Genomic DNA, 23,994 nt, shown 5'->3' with positions numbered 1-23,994 from the left:
AAAAAAACAATACTACTTGTATTCTAGTTTTGTTTTTAAAATTGTACATTTATAGGCATTATAAACTGGCAACTAATTTCTTACTTTTATACACACAGTAATAATATTAAACACATCTTCAAAATCCCAAGAATTTATGTAATAAAGAGCTGTACGGTTACTACTATTCAATATTTCTTGAGATAAATATATGACAGAAAGCCAATACAGTAGAATACATTTTGTAATCTTTTCTTTTCAGAAGTTCTGTTTTGCAAAGTACATTTGCTAATTAACAAAGATTATGTTTACAGATTCTCACTGGGATGACAAGCTTAATATAAACATTATAAGAAATTGATTGCAAAACCCTTCTCAAGATTTATCAAATGTTGAAAAAATACTAATGGTATATAAGTGTTTGATTTAAAAATTAGGTTATTTTATGTTTCTTAATAAACAAGAACTTTTAGAAACTACCTATAAATTAAACATAACGTATCTACATTTCACTTTAAGCATATCTAAAAATATGACTGAAATAGACAGTCTTGAGTTTAAGGAAAATTTAACAACGATATAAGCAACCCTGATGGACTGTGAGTTGAACACTGACCAAACTTCTGTTGCCCATTACCACTAGGAAAAAGTGCTGTTTCACAAACAATGTTTGCACAACTTCACTCAATATGAAATAATACAGTTTATAGATATATTTTCCCATTTTGAAAAAAAACAAAAACATTTGTAGGAATAATGCACTTCTGATACACATACATTATTTTGTAAATAATAAAGCAAACAAAATAATATTTGACAATTTACAATGTTCTTAAACCAACTGAGTTTGCAGTACCTCTGAAATGTGATGTCTACACAAGTCATTCTAGTATCCTATATTTAACTAAATAATACCCAGATATCTATGGGATAATTTCTTTCTAATCAAGACCAATTACACTTGGTATGTAATATCCAGACAGAGGTAGCACTTAACTTGAACATCTTGATAATCTTCCTAGACTATAGAGGGTAGTTCACAATCTGTGGTAAAAATTTGCATATTCAATCACCTTTCCCTTGGCCATCCCCATAGCTAAAAGCCTGACCCTCTTGTTGCAACCCAGTTGAAGTGGATTGATTTGCAAGTGCAGATGGTGCCTAAAATTCACCAACCTCTGGGAGGGTTACAATGCAGGACTTTCTGACTCAAAGCTCTCCTACTCTGCAATTATAAAAAGCACACAAGACAAGAAGTTTTAACAACTTAAAGAAAGAAATATCTACAGCTTTCAATCATATTAGTAAAGCATGATTTTTACACAGGAAAAACAGACTGCTTCACACAGTTACCAGTCACACATTAAAAGTAGCGATGAAAGTTAAAGAAAACAACTCATCACTAGGAGAAACCCAAGAACAGAGCAGTTCATTGCAGCTCAGGTTGGAAACACTTTTAGAGAAGTAAACAAAATAGTTTGCATGCATTTAGGCCTACAAAATATATCACAACAGCTGCATTCACAAACTTTTGCCAAAGAACGTAGCTGAGTTGAGGAACAACTGTCTAAACCTATATGAGCAGTATCTGGCAAGTGACAAATGGAAGTATGACACCACAACGAACAAAACAAATGTCTACTTAAGTGTTTGCAAAAGTCCAGGCAACCTATTATCATTCTACTTGTGACACAACATTTCCAAAATGGTGCTGAGCGTGATACATAATTATTTCAGGGGATTTATGGTGGTTGCAAAGTTACAACTATAATAAGTCAAACATCTGGAAAGTCAAGAAAATAACAAAGTGAACTCTACATATTGTCAGACTAATGTCTGATACCACTATATCATGAGATACCATTTTTGTATGAACTAGATACCAATAAAATATGGTTCTATCAAGACAAAACATCCAACTACAGATCTTCATGTAAATGAACATGCCAAAATACAAATAGGAATTACTGCTATACCATTTACAGACATCTCATATGAACTTCTGTGTTTGATTTGGAATTTTGCGCAACGCTACACGAGGGCTATCTGCGCTAGACATTTAGCAGTGTAAGACTAGAGGAAAGGCAGCTAGTCATCACCATCCACTGCCAACTCTTGGGTTACTTGTTTACCAACAAATAGTGGGATTGACAGTCACATTATAATGCCCCCCCTCCATGCTGAAAGGGTGAGCATGTTTGGTGGGACAGGGATTCGAACCCACAACCCTCAAATTGTGAGTCGAGCACCCTAACCACCTGGCCACATGCCGGGCCCTTCTGTGTTTTAATGTTGCTCAATTTAATAATGGGCTACTGCAAGTTGACCTTCTTGCACATTTGATGAGCGTAGGTATGCATACAGGGATAGTATTGCAGAGCAGTAGTTTATAACCAATGCCATCTCACAGAACACCATTGGTAGTAGAAGAGAGTTCTAAGGTTTAGACACTCAAACTTTTATCACTATGACAGACTGTGAACATCCCTTGTGTTACAGACTATGAGATTTTGAATATTACCTAAAAGTCTCCAGGGACATTCTGATATATGAATAACAGCTCAAGCAGGAAAGTTAAATATCTTGAATTATTAACATTCTTTTAACCCTTTCATGGCAGGTTCATGCAATTTGCAGAAATCGAGTTACGAATTTCACTTGTACAACAATACAAGTGGTAACTATGAGATTTCTTAACATATCCATTCAAAAACTGGTAAGATTTTGTTAAAGATCATAAGTATCTTGTACACAAAGAATGACATTATTATAATTAAGCGTTTTTACTAAAGATGTTATTTTTCTATTGTAGTTACTCACATTCAAACTATTAACAAATCGAGTGCAAGGTGATTTTCATTTTAAGTAAAAAAAATACTTTTCTTCATTTGCATAATCTCTAGAACCTCCTAAAAGGATATCAAAAGATTTTTAAAGTAAATGTTTATATTTTATTTTTCATTTTCTCTACAATATCACTAACTCTAGCTGTTATCATCAACATACAATGCAATGAAATAATTAAAAATAGGAAATAAAAAATACATACCTTTTAATTTTTTGTAGAATATCTTTACAGAAGTTGTTTTACTTAAATTTGTAATTTTGGGTCTTTTCCTTTTCACATAAAGTTAATTTTAATTTTTTTATTTTCTGTTCTTGTTCTTTACCACTTATTATTGATCTTGAAACAAGTCAGTGGTGCCCTCCAGGCATATTACAGTGTGTCTGGCAGACATGCACAACCCTTCTACGAAATTTTCATACACTGCATAATATCCTAAGCCTTGAGAACTGATGCAAAGTTTAAACCTTTCAATTATGCATTTTAAAATATAACTAATACATAATTAACTAAAATATAAAAGTAAGACCTAAATACAACTTAAACTGTATCTCTAACTATAACACATTTGGGTAAGAAACAACCATAAGTGGTATAGTCGATCAAGCAGCCAACAATACTATAGTCAGTTACATGTAATTTTTGAAGACAACTGCATGCCAATTTAAAAATAACCGTTGTTAGATTAGAGTGTAAAATGGTCCCTTTATAATGAATATACACGTGTATGTAACATCTACAAGTAGGCTATAAATATGTTGAAGGTGGCCGTGGAATCTGACAGGGGTTGAAAAATGTATTACTTGTTTCGACTGTACTCATTCAGAGAACTTTGAAACAAATTTGTGAAAACGTTATTTAAGCATCTTATTGTATAAGCCTACCTTTACTCAACTACCATTGTATTATTGAAGAAACAAAGAGCCAAAGTAACGAATTTTCATAGCTCGTTGGTCATGTGACAATACACCTGAAGTTTCAAGTACTTTTTAAAGGTTATTTTCAAATAAAGAACTTAAAACTTTCATAAAATAAAACTTTGAATCATAACATACATTATAATATTAATTTCATTCACATATATTGATAGTAAATGTGTTTAATTAAATTTTGAATGTAACACAGTGACTTGCACAGAAAAGCATTTAAAGGGGCTCCTGTTAGGAAAGGGTTAAACTATGGTAATCAAACTCAAGCTGTTAGTCCTGTGAGTAGTTATAACAGAGGTATAATTTCTTATACTATATTTACTTTACATGTAGAAAAAAAAAGATATGCATAAGCTTTATTATAGAAATAAAATGTTTTTATTTACAATATAGTGTCTAGCATCTCCACCACACTTTGATATTATTACACCACAACTACATTTACGACACTGAGTATCAAAAGACGTGGCACACTTCAATATATTTGGCAAAACCTTAGCTTCTTCATTTACCAAAATTCAAATTTTAAATGTTGTAGACATATTTAGCCACATATACATGTAAAAACTTAATATTATAGCATTATGATTCTGTATCTTACCATTAATTTGTTCCTCAATAAGGTCCATCCTCTGTTCCAGTTCTTCATGCACTTTAGCAACATGGTCCAGCAAGTTTTGCTTACACTTCTCTGGGTCTGCATGACAAGATATTTCTTCTTTTTCAACTTTTCTTAATTGTAGATTTTCAGGTTTGTTGCTTACCTTTGAACCACTAGTAGTTCCTGGCTCCTTTAACCCATCGGAGCTGCCTAAACTTTCATCCATTGTTACAGTTTTGAAACCTGAAAATTGCAAGTCTCCTTCAGTAGAAAAATGTTCACGAGATTCTCCAGTTAAATCATGGACAGTTTCTATGATCACATCCTCCATACCAGATGACACTAATAACACCTCTTGATCACAGCTGGTAAGAGTGTTGAACTCTGAAGAACCAGATTCCATGCTGGTTTCACCCCAGTTGGTCAATGTCTTATGTTGCTCTACAGTGACCTGCTGTCCACTGGACTCAACAGACAAAGATGTTGTTAGTTCATCTGATGTTCCACTCCCCATACATTCTCCTGATGATGTTTCTTGGTCTAATGAATCATTTTCATACATAGAACAATGTTTAGCTAGACCAGCAGATGTTGGTTTTTCTGTAGAGAAGTAGGAATGATCCATATCCATGAAAATTTGTTGTAGGGGAAGAGTCTCAGATGGTGAAGTAGGGGCTTCTTCCAATTTTATATCTTGAGAATGCAATGTATTTGAAGCAGCTTCTTCCTTATCTTTGCTAACTTTATGCCAAGAACTTGAGAAATTTTTCAGATCTGGATGATTGTCATCTCTACAAAAGTAAGAAACATGATCAATAAAAATACTGAGAAAAGCTCAACAAAATATTTTCAAATCCAGTGCAAGAAACAAAATAAAACTCTCATTTTTAAGTCATCTTTGTAATAAAATTGTATACTTCACATCCTGCAAACATCAGTATTTTTCTGTATAATTTATAGATACTTGCAAAAAACAGTGAAATTGAAATGGTGGACACAATGTGGTTGAAATACTATTATATGCTCATTCTTTTTGGAAAAACCCAATGAGACCAAATAAAGAATGTGGTATTTAAAAGTACAATACATCTAACACTACTGTCTTATGACAAATATAACCAATTAAAATGATGTTTCACCAGTAAAAGGCATTCATACTATAACAAATGTTATTGTAACAAATGGCTCATATAAACAGCATTCCAACCAATAATATGTTTGTTGTATCTCAGTTAGTCTTATGACCTCTGGTACTGAACAAAATGCATCATGAGAAATGGATCTGGCAGATGTAGTGAGGTTGAAATACTATCATACACTTTTTTCTTGTAAAAGTTCGAAGAGACAGAATAAAGAGTGTAGTGTTTAAAAATAAAGTAAGCCTATTATTATTGTCTTATGACAAACATATAATTCATTATAATCACGCTTCCGCAGCATAAGGTATTCACATCACAATAATAGTGAATTTTTTATATTGAATGTTAACACAAGTTCATTACAAGAAAACATTTGTTCTTCATGGTTACATGTGAATATAATCATGTTATTTTATCTTAACAGTTCTCAAGTTTCAAAAAAGAAGTTCAGCCTGAGAACAGTAATGCATTTGAGAGATCTGTACTAATTTCATCTTCCTATTTTTAAGTATGTCTTAATTTGCTAATGTGGGTCATCCTTAGAACCTGATAAATACTTGAAATAACATAATGGATAGTCATTTTATAAAATTCCTTTAAGTTTATTTCACTCTCTTAATAGATAGAAAATATTGTACCACATATTTTTCTTTTGTTTATGATAGTTCATTTGAATTTAATTATTTATGAATTTGTGCATAAAACAACAATAACATTTAAACTCACCAATTTTAATGTGCTTAGCTCTCAGGGAAAAGGAACATATACTTAAAGCCTATAAATTTTATATACATTCAGAATGGAGTAAAAACTAGATCATGGTAGCTAAGGTTCAAGCTATTGACCCAACAGCCCTTTCAGTAACTCTGGAATTTACAACCACCTAATCAAAGACTGTAACAAAAAACTGAACAGTGAACACTTCAAAATAATAGACTAAGCAAAAGATGAGTGGATGCTGAGAAAAAAGAAAGCACTCCTAATTTGTAACCTAAACTGAACAATCAACTAGCTACGTCATTGCATCTCAAACTATGAGCAGCTCATCATGCCCAAGATAAACAAAAAGAGATTCATCCAACAAACAAGTGTCAATATCAACTGAAATGGGAAAAAACTTATGTGATTCATGAATAACTTCTTCAATATATAAGCAGGTTGTTCCAGTAATAAAATAAGTTCTATTTAGTAATAAACAACAACTTCCAGTAATTAAAAGGTTGTTCCAGTGATAAAATAAGTTCTATTTAGTAATAAACAACAGCTTCCAGTAATTAAAAGGTTGTTCCAGTAATAAAATAAGTTCTATTTAGTAATAAACAACAACTTCCAGTAATTAAAAGGTTGTTCCAGTAATAAAATAAGTTCTATTTAGTAATAAACAACAGCTTCCAGTAATTAAAAGGTTGTTCCAGTGATAAAATAAGTTCTTTTTAATGATAAAACAACTTTTTCCAATAATTAGAGGTTATTTCAATGATAAAAAAAATCATGTTTAGTAATAAAAGAATAACTGCTGGTAAGTTAACATTTCATAACAATGAAAATGTATTTCTGATATGTACTTAACTTCTCTCACCCAGTTATCTCAACCTTGATTTGCCCTTTAAGCATTGCTAACATTTTCAAAAGCCCACCAAGCGAATATACCCCTTCATTTTTGTACCATTGCAGCAACTGTGCTGATCATGCAACTACCCCCCACCAATCATATTATGCCATCTACATTAGTGCAGGAAGCTCCCTCTACTATTGCAGCACAATCCTCACTTTCGAGAATTGGCAGATATAAACCAGAAACACCAGCAAATCAGTGGGGAGGAAGGGTGAAAAGTGGGTGAGAGAAGGTAAGTACCTATCGGGAATACATTTTCAGTGTTAGAAAATGTTAACTTTCAAAATGGTACTATCTCCTCTCACCCAAAGCTAGAATCCCACTTTGCAAAGATGGAGGGGCCAGTAAAGGCACAAAAGTAATAAAACAAGCGGAGAATAATCACCGTGAAAGAACAGGTGTTCCACATTTATAAAAGGAGACACACCTGTAGGGTATAGCACTATTTCTGGAACAGGTATGCTCTTCGCCCAGTAAAAGCAATGTAAGTCACATAGGGTAAAACTTAATAGACAGGCACCATGTTATGTAAGACAGATTCCACCTGTGGACAACAAATAGTTTGTTTGCAAGAAGGTGCCTATAATCTGATATAAGAATACATTGCTAGGGCTAAAGGACCGTATATGAATAGGCCAAGTGCAGTCTGCCCGGGCAGAAAACATCTAGGGGAAGTGCCTTGGATATATATGAGAAGCAAGTGTGGTCAGCCCAGGCAAAATATCTGGGGGAAGCACCTTGCATGAGATTGTACTTTTCCTATTTTGTTCACTGAACTTGTGATCAACAGATGTGGTCAGCCCAGGCAAAAACATCTGGGGGAAGTGCCTTGTGATATTATGGAGTATGTCAAGTGCAGTCCATCCGGGCAGAAAACATCTAGTAGAAGCACCTTGCATAAGATTGTTTGTTGTCATATCTTGTACGAAAGATATCAAGAGGTCAACAAGTGTGGACTGCCCAGGCAAAAACATTTGAGAAAAGTGCCTTGTGGTTATAAAGTATAGCAAGTGTGGTCCATCTGGGCAGAAAATATCCAGTGGAAGTGCCTTGCCTAAAAAGTTTAATTCACGATCTACAAGTGTGGTCAACCCAGGCAAAAAATATCTGGGAGAAGCACTTTGGATTTAGTGTATTATGATATTGTATAATATTAAATATAATAACGATAGCCCTCTTCTCACAGAGTGGGTACATATGACTATGAAGTTTATTTTAACGTATTTGTCCCATTCTGAGGAAAACTCCATGGTCTGCATTTCCCTATTTGGAAAAGCGAAAAGACCATGATTGTAACAATCACAGGTCAGCTTTGCTCATGAAGACCATGAGTGACGATCCTTTATGTATGATACGGTGATAATAAAAAGAATATATATATATAAATATAGATAAAAACACACCACCGGATAAGTGGCCAATGGTCTTACAGAAACACCCCATCTCCATCGTGAGCATTATAGAAGTATAAAGATTTAGTACTAAAATATGAAATTCAGCATACCTGACCAGTCAAAACCCACCACCAGGTGGGATCCTGAAATATGATGTATATCAACAAAATAAGATAAAAAATACTAATACTAGATTTCCCCCAGTCAAAGGCAAACAGATGTGTGTAGAATCACCACAGGAGGAAGACAATATCCATCCAAGGAAGACACATACCAGCCTGAATGATCTCTTCCAAAAGACGGTGGTTTCGAGCAGCAAAATGCTTAGTTAGATGACAAATTTGGTGTAAAGAAACACCAAATGGCGACCTGCCATGGATACGTCAAAATATGAAAGATGGAGTGTGGCAACATTGGGATGAAAAATGTCATATCACTGTTGTTGGCGGAACAATCAAACAGAGAAAAGAGCAGGGTCTGTTGCTCCAGTAAGGACCAGAGCAGAGGGAACCACGTCTGAGCCAGCCAATATGGAGCAACCAGTAGAACACAACAAAGAGTGGTCTGGATAAGGAAAAAGACCCACAAGAGGAGTCTGATTACAGGGTAGGCATATAGGTGAAAACCCCTCCAATCTTGACTGAAAGCATCCACCCATAGAGCTGAGGACTGAGGAACTGGAGACCAAAAAGGAAGAAAGTTTGGCATTCCAGTGAGTGGGAAACATACATGTATGTGATGTTCCCTGTTGAGAACACACTTGCAGAAATATCTGAAGGTGAAGAGACCACTCTGTGAAGAACCTGGTTGGGAAGTGATAAAGAGATCAGCCACAAGATTCATAAATCCAATAACATGACCCACCAGAACCATCATGTCATGGTCACTAGCCTAGTACAGGAAATCCAGAGTCTGAAAAGACAGAGATCTGGACTTGGTTCCCCCTTGGTTGGTGATAAAGCTGACAACAGTGGAATTGTCAAAATGAACCATAACCACTCTCTCACGTAGAAATGGGAAGAAATTATACAGAGCCCAATGAACTGCCAAAGGTTCCAGGATGTGGATATGGAGAGTACCTTCCTCGACTGACCACTGACCCAAACTCTCTGGGGAATCTAGGAACGCCCCTCTCCCAACCCACAATAGAAGCATCTGTCAACAGATGAAATGCAGGACAAGGCAGAGGAATGGGAACTCCAACCATTGACAATTCCTTGTAGAGCCACCAAGCAAGGTTGGCAATGATCCTAGGTGGAAGGGAAATAAGATGGTCCAAAGGATCATGGGGAGCTGGGGGAGGGAGTTCCACTGGTAAGAAGCATCCAATGAAGGGAATGCATGTGCACCTGACCCAAGGGAATGAGAGCTTCCAAGGAAGCCCAGATCCCCAAAAGAGATAGAACCTCATATGCAGAGAGAGAAGGAAAAGGTAGGGCTCTCATGACTGCCTGCTTTATATCCTGGAGCTGAAGTGGAGAAGGATGGGCTTGACCGAGACAGGAAGTGAAGAGAACCCCCAAATTAATAAGATACTGCATGAGAATCCCCAGCCGAGTAGCCTCTTGAATTAGGAAGTGGGTGTGAGTGACTGACTGGGCACGAGAAGAGGCAAGCAGAAGGCAGTCATCCATGAAATGGTGAGTCCAAAGATCCAGCAAGTGAAGCTGACATGCAATAGAGCATACCACTTGACCAAACACATATGGAGCTGAAGAAAACAGAAAGGTGGTGCCCAGAACTGGAAGACAGAACCCTTGTAGATGATCCAAAGAAAAAATGACGTGAAACTGGGGCAAAAACTCACTGAAGTGAGAGGAAGGACTCCATGGTGAAACGAGGCATCTCCAGATAAGGATACAGTCAGGACATATCAATGACAAGAATCCAAAATCCCATGTTTTTGGAGACAAAACAAAAAAAGAATAAAATTCTGGTTGAGTAGGCACCATCTGTGTGATAGTTCCTTTGTGTAATAGGACTCGAACAGACTTGGCAAGACAACTGGACAAAGTACAATCTCAAGGAGGAGGGAAGGAGATCTGGGAAGTGGATAGAGGGTGAGCAAAATAGAAGGCAGAAACCCACAGATAAAACCCATATAAACCATGGAACTGTAATGAGGTGTAACCAAAAAGGCAAATAAACTAAAGAACTTGGAGAAAGTAATAATTACTAATGAACTAACAAAACTTAGAAACATGTTAAGTACATAAAAAAAAACTATAAAATTTGGCCTAAAACATAAAACAATAAGTAACACCAAAAGTACAAAACCATTAAAGGAACTGAGAAGATAAACAACCCTTCAATATGGAATTTATAAGTCCACACAAAGAATCTATAAGACAAAGGACACGAAAATAAACAATACCCTGAAGAACATCAGAATAAAAAAGCACCCAGTTAACAATAACAAAGTTTGACTCAAAACCAAATCCAATTAGATGACTAGTAGTGAGAAAAAAGAACTTGCAAGCAAAATAACATTAACAGTGAAAATAAGTAAAAAAATTTAAACAAAAATAAAGGAATAAACAAACTCCAAAAGCAAGTTTTAAACTAAAGTAACCTAGATGGTAAAAGAAGAATAAAAATCTAACTTACTCAACACTGTGCAAAGATGACATGAATGACCTAAATTATCCAATGCCGAAATTTAATCCATTCACACTAGCTTCCATAAACTCACTGAACATGGATATACCTATGGGGAGTGAGAAATACACACTGAAAAACTTACCACAGATCTTCTGGGAAAAAGAACAATACCTAACCCAGCAGGTTATGAGGAGGCATGGTATCAGGTGGAAAGTACAAACTTTCCATACAGTATTCTATCCCTCTACACAAAAATCGTAACATGAAAGGAAAAGATCACCGGCCAAACATAAGACACAAACTGCCCACAAACTAACGCCTGTTCTTCTCCAGCAGACGTCACTGACCCTGACAACTGGGGACTAGTATCAAAACCATTGTCTACTTATGGTGGGAAGTTTATCATCTGCCATATCAAATCTCGAATTCATCTGAACCAAGTATAATTTGGAAAACAGAAACATTTAAAGAAAAAAAAAACTAGTAGAAACAATGGAAATAAAACACAAGAAGCCAAAATTTGAAGTTGAAACTAATATAAATTTGTGATCAAGCATAATAAAAATTTTGTAGTCACATGAAGAATGATTTAAAACATTTCTATACACTGGAATGACAATCGAGAAAGTGAGGATTGTGCTGCAGTGGCAAACCTGTATTAGTATAGATGGTGCAGTATGATTAGTGGAGGGTAGTCACATGATCAGCACATGTTGCTGCAATGGTGCAAAAATGAAGGGGTATAATAAACTGGTGCACTGTTGAAAATGTTAGCAATGCTTTGAGGGCAAATCAAGGTCGAGATAGCTTTTGGTGAAAGAAGGTAGTACCATTTCGAACTAAAGAGGTTGTTCCAAAGATAAAACAAGTTCTGTTTAGTGATAAATCACCTTCTTTCAGTAATTAGAGGTAGTTCCAATAATAAAACCAATTCTGCTTAGTGATAAGACAACTTTTTCCAGTAAATTGACGTTGTTTCAGTGATAAAACAAGTTCTTTCAATGACAAATAAGGTTCTTCTCATGATAAGAAAAGAAGAAAAAAAAGTGATCTTTTTTAATGATAAGTTATTCAATTGATTATATAATATTTTCAGTTTTAAAACATGCTATTATAGTGATAAAATTAATTCTTTTAGTTACAAAATAATTTCTAGTGGTTATATATTAAAGTGCTTACAGTGATAGAACAATACCTTCTAATGATAAAGCAACATCTTCAGATATACGACAACTGTCTGCAATGATAGCCTAAACAAATATTAAAACAGCTCTTCAGTGATAAAGTTTTAGTATGAAAAATATATCCTCTAGTGATAAAACAAATTCTTGTATCTCCTTATTTCATATCTGAAGAGAATTTTAGTGCAAATCAACAAAAGTACTAATAAATTAAATATGTAAGGGGTACTCTACATAAAAGCAAAGACACGTGAAACTTTTTGTCTGCATCATGCTCTTTCTTCTTGCTTTTTATGACAGCAATGATAATTTTTAACTTTTACTTTAATATGAAAAGCCTGATACTTCTCTCCATAATTTGCACACTGAAAATGGACAAAGAAGCACATACAATATACATAATGGTAAATGTGTGTGGCATAACACAGCATTGATAATCACAGACCCTGTATTTGTAAATGATTGTCCACCAGCAAGTAGTATAATATGCCACTGAACTGGTGAAGTTCATGTCTTATAAAATAAATATTGTTACTGCACTCAGGAGCACCATAAAAGCTATCTAAATACAGAGTGTTATACAAATTAAAGGAAGTATCTATGTGTTAATACAAAACTATGGCCAGGTCTTGCAATTCTCTAGTTAACAGTGTTGTACAAGCTAATAAGATTTAACTGCAGTGATAAAACAATGATGAAACAAGTTATTGCAATGATAAGCAATTTCTTCCAGATATAACACAATTTTTCAGAATATAAAAAAAAGTATCATTGTTATCAAACCATATCTCCTCATTATAGTTGCCACGGATTGAAATATTACATTCCCGCATTCCCAAGGAATTTAACTTTGCTTGAGGAATTGTATCTTTTTAGTTGGCTTTCCTGATCGGCAATGCATGATCCATCCATATTCCTTTAGTTATGACCAGTGAAAGTGAACATATTGCATGGATTAAGTAAAAAAAAAAAACAATTCATTAGGAAATGTAAAAGTTACATAAAAGAATGTAATCTTCCTGATAGCTTTCCCTCAAGTGAATGTAATTTTATTTCATTATTTCTATCCCTGGTGGTCCTTGAATGCACAAACAGCTCATTTTATTTCTTGCAGTATTTTTACCCAATTACAATGATGTTTTAGACTTTTCAAACCAAACTCAGAAAATATAATGCATATAAATGCTTTTACTTACTTAAGAACCTTGATTTTGTACTTGACACTGTGTAGAACCTTAAAAACATCATGCATAGCAGCAGTAAGTTCGTGAGTTGCCCTCATCGAAGCAGGCTGGCTGGTCTGTGGAGCAGCATTATTCAGAAAAGAAAATGCTGTCATTTCTCCTGTTTTAAACCAATCTTGATCATACTTGTAGCGGAAACTTTCTCGCAATCCTGAAAAGGTTGAAAGTTCTAAGAATTAATACAGTGCATTTCCAATGTTCTTTTGTTTTTAACATGGGGAAAATTTATGTATGACCCATATTGTAACATAAAAAAGTTGTTTATGAAAATATTTAACTATTTTTCTCACAGAATATTTACATTGTCTTTCTGCTTTATTAAAACACACACACACATTAGTAGAACACTACATTACTAAAAAAAATAGATCGATCGATACAAAAAGTAGGTGAGGATCTTTTGGTCTGTGTAGCAATGACCACAAAAGCAAGGAAACAGGTAGAGGTCCTGGAATGATGGGAGATGCACTCTCAAAAGATACAAGTAATATACTTCAAATCAGTAACTTCTTGACCATTTGGTTTCAAGATAGAAAGAGGTTGGGATGTATACTTCCCATTTACCTTTCGAATCTCCCAAACAACCTTGGAACTAGTGGTGGAAGAGATGATGGAAGCAAAATGAATCCAAGATTTGATATCAGACCTGCTAGGCTATGTCACAAGCCTTCTAAAAGGTTATGTAGTTCATAAGAGTTGAGTATTTGCAGAAAATATCTAGGTTTGTTTCTGAGCCTTCTGTTCTCTTTGGTAGTCAAGTGCAACCATGGATGACAGTACAATGGTAAATATATAAAGGTTTTAGGGATTGTAAGGGTAGATGCCTATACATCATTAATAGATGGTAGGTTAATGACAGCAGGATCAAGCTCTAAACGTTGGCCTTTTCTAAGCTCCACTGTGGCAAGAAAGTCGGGTGACAATGAAAAATTGATCAATACATTGTACATCATTGCCCACCTCCCAAGCAAAAGAAGGAAGGAGAGAAGGTGATCAAACAGAGAGATTTATGGCATTTAAGATATGACTCAGAACATGGAAATAGATATATTCCCCAATATTGAAAGGAGAAAGGTTGTGATCTGAGAGCATATGCTCCACAGAGCAACTCCTCTCATCAATATGTTCACCACCCCAGAATGGATGGTGTTCACTTAAGTCTTCCAGGATGATGAAGGGAGACAGCAACTGCTCAATAAGACTATAATGATCTTGATCAACTTTCTCTTCTGGACAGAGGTAAAGAGAACACAGTGTGATGGTAAAACCAATAGAGACATGGATAGATGACCTCCAGAGATATATTGAGTGGCACATCATTCATGACAAGAGTATACAGGTCAACCAGCAATGCCACTCCTCCACAAATACATTAATCACACAGTACATCCTTTCTGTATAACAAAAACTGCTAAAAGGTAAAACTATCAGCAGTTTTTGTAAATGTCTGCTGTAAAAAAATACACACAGGACTGTAAAAATCAATCAAAGGTTTAATGTACTCTAAATTAGCACAAAACCTTGATAGTTCCACTGTAATTGTGTGGCTGTTTTCATCTAGATTGTGGAGAAGATTAAGTTAAGGAAAGTTTCTGCTTTGAATTTCAACCATTTTCTTATTTTTTTTTTCCTGGAGAGACTATCAACCTCCATGGATGAAATGGACAGGTCTCATCCAATGATGAGATTCAATTGTTGGTGGGCAGAACTTTATATTCTGCACATCAGGACCAATAGTGATGGTCCCTATCATTTATTAATAATACTTGTAGGTGCAGAGATGAAGAATAGACACTGAGTTATCTACATACTTTTTCCATGGATGACAAGAATACCTTTAAATGGCCAGAAAAAGACTCTTTACACAAAACAGAAATAACTGTTTGTCCTCCCAATGTGGCAGTGGAACACCCTACAGCAGCATAACATAGTTTTGGAAGAGTTGTTGTAATGTCATAATCTTCTCGCCTCTGGATAAGAGATGTTATTCAAGGACTCAACTCATTCTACCTCTTTCTTGACAATTCTTTTAGGTCATGATCAAAAACAAGAGCAGCTGAAATAATGTGTCTTCAATTTGCACTAACAGCTGTCAAAAACTTTGCAACCACAACATGCACATGCTAAAGTAACAAAAAAAAAGTCTAGGAGTGTCCAAACAACAGACTGAAAATATAAAGGAGGGTTAGGAATATATATGGCTGAACTTTGTAGTTAAGATAACTTGCCTTTATATTAACAGGCAGGCTTAGTAATGTGAACATCAAAATGAGAACCATAACAGATTCAAACATTTCATTTTTATGAGTAGAGATTCACTTGACTACTGAATTTCAAAGGTCAGCTAGAATCTCCAACTCATGGATAATATGGAGATCTCTCTTGAGGAATTCATAGTACTATAGGGGCTTACCTCAACAGTTTATTTCCCAAACTGGTTTTGTCTCTAAGAAGAAAGCATTGTGTTGTGGTCATAATACTTCAGCCAACAGGTTTGCAGATCTTTATTTCTTAACTGATTTTGGAGATACAGCAAGATCCTCTAAACCCTTTTGAACAAAAAATGGAGACACCCGTCCAAGACTTTTTCATAGTGAATGTAATATTAAAAAAGGAGAAAATGTTACAGATTGTGAACATGTACCTTCAAATTCTTCAGTTCATGGGCACTTGCCTATTATTTTTATTTTTTAAATCTTATTATCTATAAGAGAAACAGAAATATTTGATGTCCACTGACCCCACACACCATAAACTCTTATGAGAGAATGTACTACACTGTCAAACTGGTATAGTGCAGCAACACCAGGATTTCATGACCACTATACCAAACAACAGTACCACACATAACATCCACAATACTCACTGAAGTCATTTTATACTAGCTTGGTTGACTCTAGCTACAAGTGATGAGCCAAAATATTCTGAGGGGAGCTGTCTAAGGGTTTTCCATATACATAAATTTAAGTCCAAAATGGTTTGTTGCAATAACTTAAGCATCACTCAATCACCAGGATTCTCTCCTCCCCTTCACGGATTGCCAAGCAGAAAAAAACGTGAGTAAATATTTGGATCCCAATGAAGAGGTCCAAATGTATAAGAATCCACATCAAGAAGGGTAATTAGCTGAGGAAAAAGACAACTGGACAGGCTTTATGAAGTGAAATAGATATTAGTTTTGTCTCATTTAACTGATTCCTTCAACAGTGGTCAGGTTCTAGCTACAACCATACTAAGCAAATGATGTTATAAAACTGTTAACTAATAGCCAAAAAACACTCATCTCAGTTGCAAACAGGAAAATTGGTTTTAGTAATGGTTAAAATACAAATTGTTGAAGTGAATAGCTAAAAGCATATGATATGTTTTAAAAAGTCATGTTACACACATTTTTGTATTGACAAAAGAGTATAAATACATCGAAAGTTAAAATTTTTTTAAATTGAAAATGTATTTCCAATAATATTTACCTTTGCTGACACTTACAGCTGTTATTTGACTGCCAGGGATCCTTCCTTTGCCCATCTAAGCATTGGTCTGAATTTTTCTCACTTGCTCCATTTAACTGCTCTTGGTGATATTTGTCTCGTGACACTCTTCACCTATGTCAATGCACTCTCTATCCTGGTATTGTATAAAAGTACCTCATTCAGATAATGTTATCACTTTTTTGAGACTGACTCAATCTACAGTCTCTAACACTGGCTATTAGTGAGGAGGAAGGGCGGGATAGTGTGACTGGAGGTAAGTATTATTGGAAATACATTTTCAATTTTAAAAAATGTTAACTTCCAAAACATACCTCTGCTCACACTACAGCTAGAATCCCACATTCAGAAGGTGGAGGGGCCAATGAGGGCATTATCCATGCAGAAAGCATCTGCAGAGATCATGGGTGTGTCAATATAGAAGATTGGCACCTCAGTGGTGAAACCGCACTACATCCAGAACTGGTATATTCTTCACCCAGAACATAATTTATGTACTTTGGGTGGAACTTTATATAATTTATCATCACTACTGTCCAGTCTCCAACCAGATAGCCAAGGTTCCACTGCTTGGGGTTGCAATTATAGAGCCATGGTCCCTATAACCCACGATGCTGACTAGGAAAATTGGACCGCAAGATATATATATACTTATGAGTGGATCCCAATCTGTCACCACTGAGTGATGCATTCCGAGCCACTGAAATCACAACGAGAAGATAAGCAACAAGTGGACAAACCTTCTTCTCAGCCTGAAGAAGTCCAAAAGGCAACACCCCAGGCTCGGATTGATGGGATCTTGTATGCCTTACTCAACCTGAGGAAATAGGATTCATCCAATCTTGAATTATGAACACTCATCCACACTCCCCAACCACCTGGCCATGCTGGGCCATGAGGTAAGAGACCCTGAAAGGAAAAGAAGAGACAACAAGAGCAATGAAAATACTCACCCCTCTGGATAATCTAGCAGAAGTGGTTAAGACAGCTACAGGGAGTAGCTGAACACCCTCAGAAGAAGATACTGCCAGATCATGCATATAATGTGAGATAAAAGTATTGGGGGAGGTCCACATCCCAGCCTGCACAATTTCCTCCATTGGGCACTTAAACCTGGCTGCTAAGAACATAGAAATGTGACGAATCTGATTAGAAGTGACTTGCAGAAGATACCTCACCTTCAAAAAGAACCCAAGATAAGCAATATGGAACAGTTTCATACCCACCTTATCATTGTAATCAAGGATGAATCCTGGGAATCTGAATGATCCCAATGAATAACAGGATGTTATCTAGAATCTCTAAAGGAATTAGTGCAGGGAACAAAATCTTCAAGTCCCTCACTGGACATAACAAATAATCAAAATTTGATTGATTAAATAAGAAATAGTGATCAGATGAATTGGTGAACATCATTTATACCCTTCTGTGGCTGACAGTGTCTTGGGGAAGAAAAACTGGTCTGAGGATGTAGGTAGAATGATAAAACATCCTGTGGAAAATCATCACAAACCACTATGACTGGCCACATCTGTAGGTCTGCAGCAACAAAAATAAACCTTCAGGTAAAGGTGATACACGGCATATGAGGTCACAAATGGGTGTTGAGAAAAGGCATGTAAAGAAACCTTAATAAACCAGTTAGGTAATTGGAAATGGTTGTTTGGAACAAAGGACACAAAGTGACTTAAAGAAGATGGAGAGTACTGGGGACTCAAAAACATTTTGTCTCGAGTATCGAACAGTAGTCAATAAGCCTGCCTTATACAGGGAGATTGTGAAAGATGCAAAACCCTTGTCAAAGTTAAAAAATTAGTTATGGATGGCACTTCTGATCAAAATTGGTTCAACCTCCTTTCAATACACCATTGCCAAAATATGTGCCACTTGCATTAATAAATGTCCATCATGGGACTAAGCATAGCCTGAGAGAGTTACATGACAACCCTAGAATTAAACCCTGATGTCGTGCATAACCATCATGCCTGAACTTGAGCTTCTGAAGAGCCAGGTGTACCATGTCAGATCATGGCTGCCTCCACAGATATAGCCAAAGAGGAAGTAGAAGAGGTGGGCACTCCCAAAGGTACAGAAAAAGGTTAAATCAGGGTGTAGCTGCCAATCTGGAGCTATCAACATAACCCGACAATGGGCTGGAACAAATCATAGTTAGTACCTTGGGTAACATATGAATTGGAGGGAAGTCCTAGAGTTGTAATCCCATCCCATCTTGATGGAATGCATCCATTGTCAAAGCCCAAAGGTGAGGTACTGGAGATCAAATTGCCAGTAGTTGGGTGTTCAATTAGTGGCCAACCCACCAATCATCAGTGTTTCAAAATGAGAGCCAGTCCAACAGAAAACCTTGTGATGCAGCATCTATTCTGTGAGAAGAATCTGTTTGGGTCGAGACAATTGGTCTACTACTGCAGTCAACACCTGCGGAACATGGAAAACTAGTAGGGTGATATGATAGAAGTGGTCCCGAGAAATGAAATCCAAAGTTTGAAAACAAGGAGCCCTGGACCAAGTGCCCCCTTTATAGGAAATGCAAGACACCACCATGGAATTGTTGGAGCGAAGCCTGATGATGTTCCCCTTAATAAGCCCAGACCATGAGGCACCCAATCCCTGAAGCAAGGTATTAGTGAAGAGATGGATCTCTGGATGAGGTGGTGGCAGAGAAACTCATATCTTAGTACTGTCTCAACTTAACATCCCCTCGAAACTGGAGAATTATCCTGAATAAGGAAACGGGAATCCACTGAGTCGATTTTTATGAACCCTTAGTCACATAAAGACCATAGAAAGAATCTCTTGTGTGTTTGTTTCAAAGGCATGAGGGCATAATATATAATAATAATCCGGGAATTCATACAGTGTATTGGCTTGTCAATCAAATTTTTTTTAATGAAAATCAACTAGGTAACACTAAGAATGCTCAAAGTATCTCCAATGATCATAGTATTGAGAAATCTGTTAGTGAACACTTTGTTGAGAAAAACTGATAACATTATCTGAATGAGGTACTTTTATACAATACCAGGAAAGAGAGTGCATTGACATAGGTGGAAAGTGTCATGAGACAAATATTGCCAGGGGCAATTAAGTGGGGTATAAAAGATTGGAGCAAGCGAGAAAAAAATAAGAACAATGCTTAGATGGCAAAGGAAGAAACCGTGGCAGTCAAGTAACAGCTGTAGTGTGAGAGAATGTAAATATGTTTTGGAATTCACATGGGTGATTTGACTCAACTAAACTCTCTCAACCAGTCGATTCAACTAAGTTCATCAACGCAAATAACCTTAGGGTTTCCATACTATGTATCTTCATGAAATTTTGCAAGCTATCAGTAAACCTTGCAAGTCTTTTGCAGACAAAAAAATTAGAATTTTTAATGAAGTACTTTTGCTAAAAATTTCTCTATGAATACATGGAGTCAAAGTGTTGACTACTCCAAGTGCAAAGTGATTTCTATGTTAAGATTAAAAATACCTTTTTTTCATCTAAAAATTGTCAAACTTCCTTTGCATAATCTCTTAAATCTCCTAAATAAGTTTAAAACTTTTTTCCAGTAAAACTATATTTTTATCTGTTATTTTCTCTACCCTAACTCTATATGCATTCTGTCATTTTGACTGACCACCTAACCCCCATAAAAAATATGAAATAAATCTAAATTATCCTTTTATATCCTGCTATATAATCATGTCAACTGAGAATAGTCTTTAACCCACTGATTGCTTATTCACCAGATAGGCTACAGTCCACCTCTGGCAGTTGAGTGTGAGTGTGCTGTATATTGTCTACAGCTTGCAAAAATTCCATGCACGTTTAGTGCAGCCTCAGTCATCCCAAAAATAAAAACAACACAAAAGAATAAAGTAATTATTTTACAAGTATTACTTTTATGCTTGAGCATACTTTAACCAGTTTTAAAATACTTTGATTTTTACACTTAATATTGCTCTTTTCCTCAATAACAACTACTGCTGAACACAATAACATATCAAACCAACCTGTAAAATGCAATGTTTAAGTCTAATAATAGAAGCATGCATATGAAAAAACTGCTTTACTGATTAAACATACTTAACACATTTAAAAAAAAACTCTTGCCTTTTGGTTCCAAACAGGCATAACAGACATACTTCTGTGGCACATTTTCCTCAGCTTCAATATCAAAACATTCTCCATGCTGCCAAGCCAAACATACCTCACACTGGAAATCAAATGTTCAGAATTATAGTATCATAAAAGCAATGACAATGAATTAGAAAATAAAATATTTTCTACATAAATTGCCTGAAGGTTTACCATAGAAATGTGTATCTTAGATGTTATGAATGCATGATACAGCCCAGTGTTTCTCAGCCGGATTTGCCAGATGACCTCCCCCCTCCCTCCATCTGGACTTTGGTCATCATGACCCCACTTATTTCTATAAGGATGAAAAAATTATTTATATTTCTTGGTGCAGTTCATCATAGTTCATAACAAAGGTGTATGTGCACCTATCAGACACCTCAAGGACTCAAAATTAGTGCAGACAGCTCATGACCTCCTGGAAACTTGCTTGCAACCCCCTTGAGGGTCATGACCCACCCTTATCAGCTGTGAGATTTTAGATGTCAAAGATAGCTAAAATTAATGTATACCATTATTAGCATGTTTGCATATATTATACTCCAACAACTCAACGTTTGTGGTGTGTTTCAAACAGAATAGTAATTGTTTTATAGAACTAATAACAAGTACATAGTAAATGTTTTTGTTTTTTCTACCTATAAAGCTTAACCTCATAATCTAAACTTTCAAAACAATTTTTTTTGTAAAAATCAATATAAATCTATTAATTTAAAGATCTAAAACATTTTCCACAAACACTCAACTCCATCATTTATTCATTCCATTTAAGCAGGCCATGTGAAAGCAGCAAAATATTATTTTCTGTAGCAATCTTAAAATGATTGCCAGATGTTTTATTTAGTAAATATTTAATTCAAGTTTCTTAAGTTTTTTCCTGTTAGATGTTATTTTATTGATCCAAAAGTTTACAAAATTAATAGGGAAAACTTTAGAGCAAATTTGTTTTTGGAATACTCAATACAGAATTAATTAGATAAAAAATTTATTATACAACTTTTACTGCATTTATTTGGGTGAAAAAAATTAATTTTTTTTCTTTATTCCCATGGGCTTTCAGTGATTTCAAGATCAAGGACCAATTAATTATACTATGATATTTAATTTTTATACAAAATAGCTGAAAGACTTAAACAATCAACTACAAAAGGGTTGCTTAGTACAACTAGATGAAACAGAATATCAATAAAATAAAATTTTCAGAAATAACAAGAACTAATGGTAAAGTCACACAAAAACAATGTTAGTAGCATCAAAATTACACTACTAATAAAATACAAGCCTTCATAACTTTCAATTAAAAGGTAATTACACAATATAAAAATGCATTAAACAAAATTATTAACAGATATGTAAACCCAAAAAGTGAATTATGTTCAAATTACATGGATCAGACATACCTGCATCATTAATCCACTTTCCTCTGAGGACTCACAGATACAATGGACAACTTCTCCATCATAATAACATTCAACTTGACTCTTCTTGTTTTTCTTGTCCATGGCTAAGGGGATATCTAGTGAGTTTTCTGGTTCTCCAGCATCTCTGGAGTCAACAGTTTCTGATGAGCTTTGAGTGTCCTCATGTTTAAAAACACCTGCACCATAAAATTATTTTTCAACAACCACTTTACAAGACCCTAGGTGCTACATCATGTTAGAAATATGTTTGTATTGCAACTTGTAGTAATGTAAGCAGAGCAGTATAAAAAAAGTATGTTATCTATTTTAAGAAATTTCTTGCAATTGAAATTTTGGCTTCCTAACTAAAAAAAACACTGAAAATATGCAATACATCTGCATTAGTACTACAAAACAAAAATAAATACCATTCTGTACAGGTATAAATTGGAAACTTATATACTCTAAAGCATTACAAGTACAAATCAGTTTTTTTACATGATGAAAAGTTCAAGTTAATTCAATCAAATGTTGATTAATCTCTGTTAGAAGCCTTGAACAACAACCAATATTCACAATTAAATTACTAGTATTTTTCATGCTTTTTATATAAAAGTTTATTTATTAAATAAAAAACACTGCATGAAAAGTGCAGTCTACCATGTAATTAACATGAAGAATTGTTTTACTAGCAAGAATATGTCTATACATTTTTGGAACACTTTAGCAAAAATATCTTTTTTCAGAATCCACTATGTCTGATGCTAAAGAAGTATTATGAAATAATGAAATATCAATAAATAAAAACAGCAGTGAAACATTTCATACAAAAGACTTAAATCTTGTTTCTAACCTTACTTCAACTTTACCAATTTATTTAATTTCAGATACTGTTAACTCGATTGATTGTTGAAAATGATAACAGTTATCAATCATTTTTCTTAAAACCAACCTCCTGATAATTTACCATCCAGAACACTTGGAACAGAAGAAAACCGACGTTTTTTTCTTGGTACTTGTACATCTGAGAAACTCTCTTGGAGAGATTTGGTCCTGGTTCGAGAGGTTTCTGCTCAGGGAAAAAAAATTACAATAAAAATAAAGTAAAGGAAACTTTAGCTCAAAGTAAACTTCTCCTGGAAATACCAAATGACCTCACTGACACATACAGCTAATGCATTCATCACTTCATAAGTTCCAAGCTTGCACAATCAAAATAACCTCGTAGCATTTTATAAAATCATCTTTGAATGTCTTCACTAGCCAGACTTACCTTGTAACTACTTCAATAGCTACTTGTATTACCCATTCTACCCTTAATACAAGTTTGTATATTCTAACAATTGTAACTACTTCAATAGCTACTTGTATTACCCATTCTACCCTTAATACAAGTTTGTATATTCTAACAAACATTATTTTGAATAACCAG

The 23,994-nt window shown here is 35.0% G+C and overlaps 1 protein-coding gene across 6 annotated transcripts in view; it reads right to left on the bottom strand.

The window, feature by feature from the left end:
- Positions 1-23,994, bottom strand: part of LOC106458059 (PHD finger protein 20-like protein 1) — an 89,053-nt gene that overhangs the window by 1,951 nt on the left and 63,108 nt on the right. For 2 of the 6 annotated variants that reach the window (XM_022384186.1, XM_022384184.1), the window contains 5 exons: positions 23,530-23,631; positions 22,563-22,759; positions 21,136-21,238; positions 13,481-13,679; positions 4,355-5,145 (listed from right to left, as the gene is read on the bottom strand). In XM_022384186.1, the coding sequence (XP_022239894.1) occupies positions 4,355-5,145; positions 13,481-13,679; positions 21,136-21,238; positions 22,563-22,759; positions 23,530-23,631 (1,392 nt within the window). Of the gene's footprint in view, positions 1-1,052; positions 1,205-4,354; positions 5,146-13,480; positions 13,680-21,135; positions 21,239-22,562; positions 22,760-23,514; positions 23,632-23,994 lie in introns of those variants that run through there. The other 4 variants (XM_022384183.1, XM_022384185.1, XR_002610301.1 and 1 more) reach the window with 3 other exon arrangements.

The sequence above is a fragment of the Limulus polyphemus genome, unplaced genomic scaffold (assembly GCF_000517525.1).
Source record: "Limulus polyphemus unplaced genomic scaffold, Limulus_polyphemus-2.1.2 Scaffold410, whole genome shotgun sequence".
NCBI lineage: Eukaryota > Metazoa > Arthropoda > Merostomata > Xiphosura > Limulidae > Limulus > Limulus polyphemus.
This window is presented reverse-complemented; position numbering and strand designations above follow the sequence as displayed.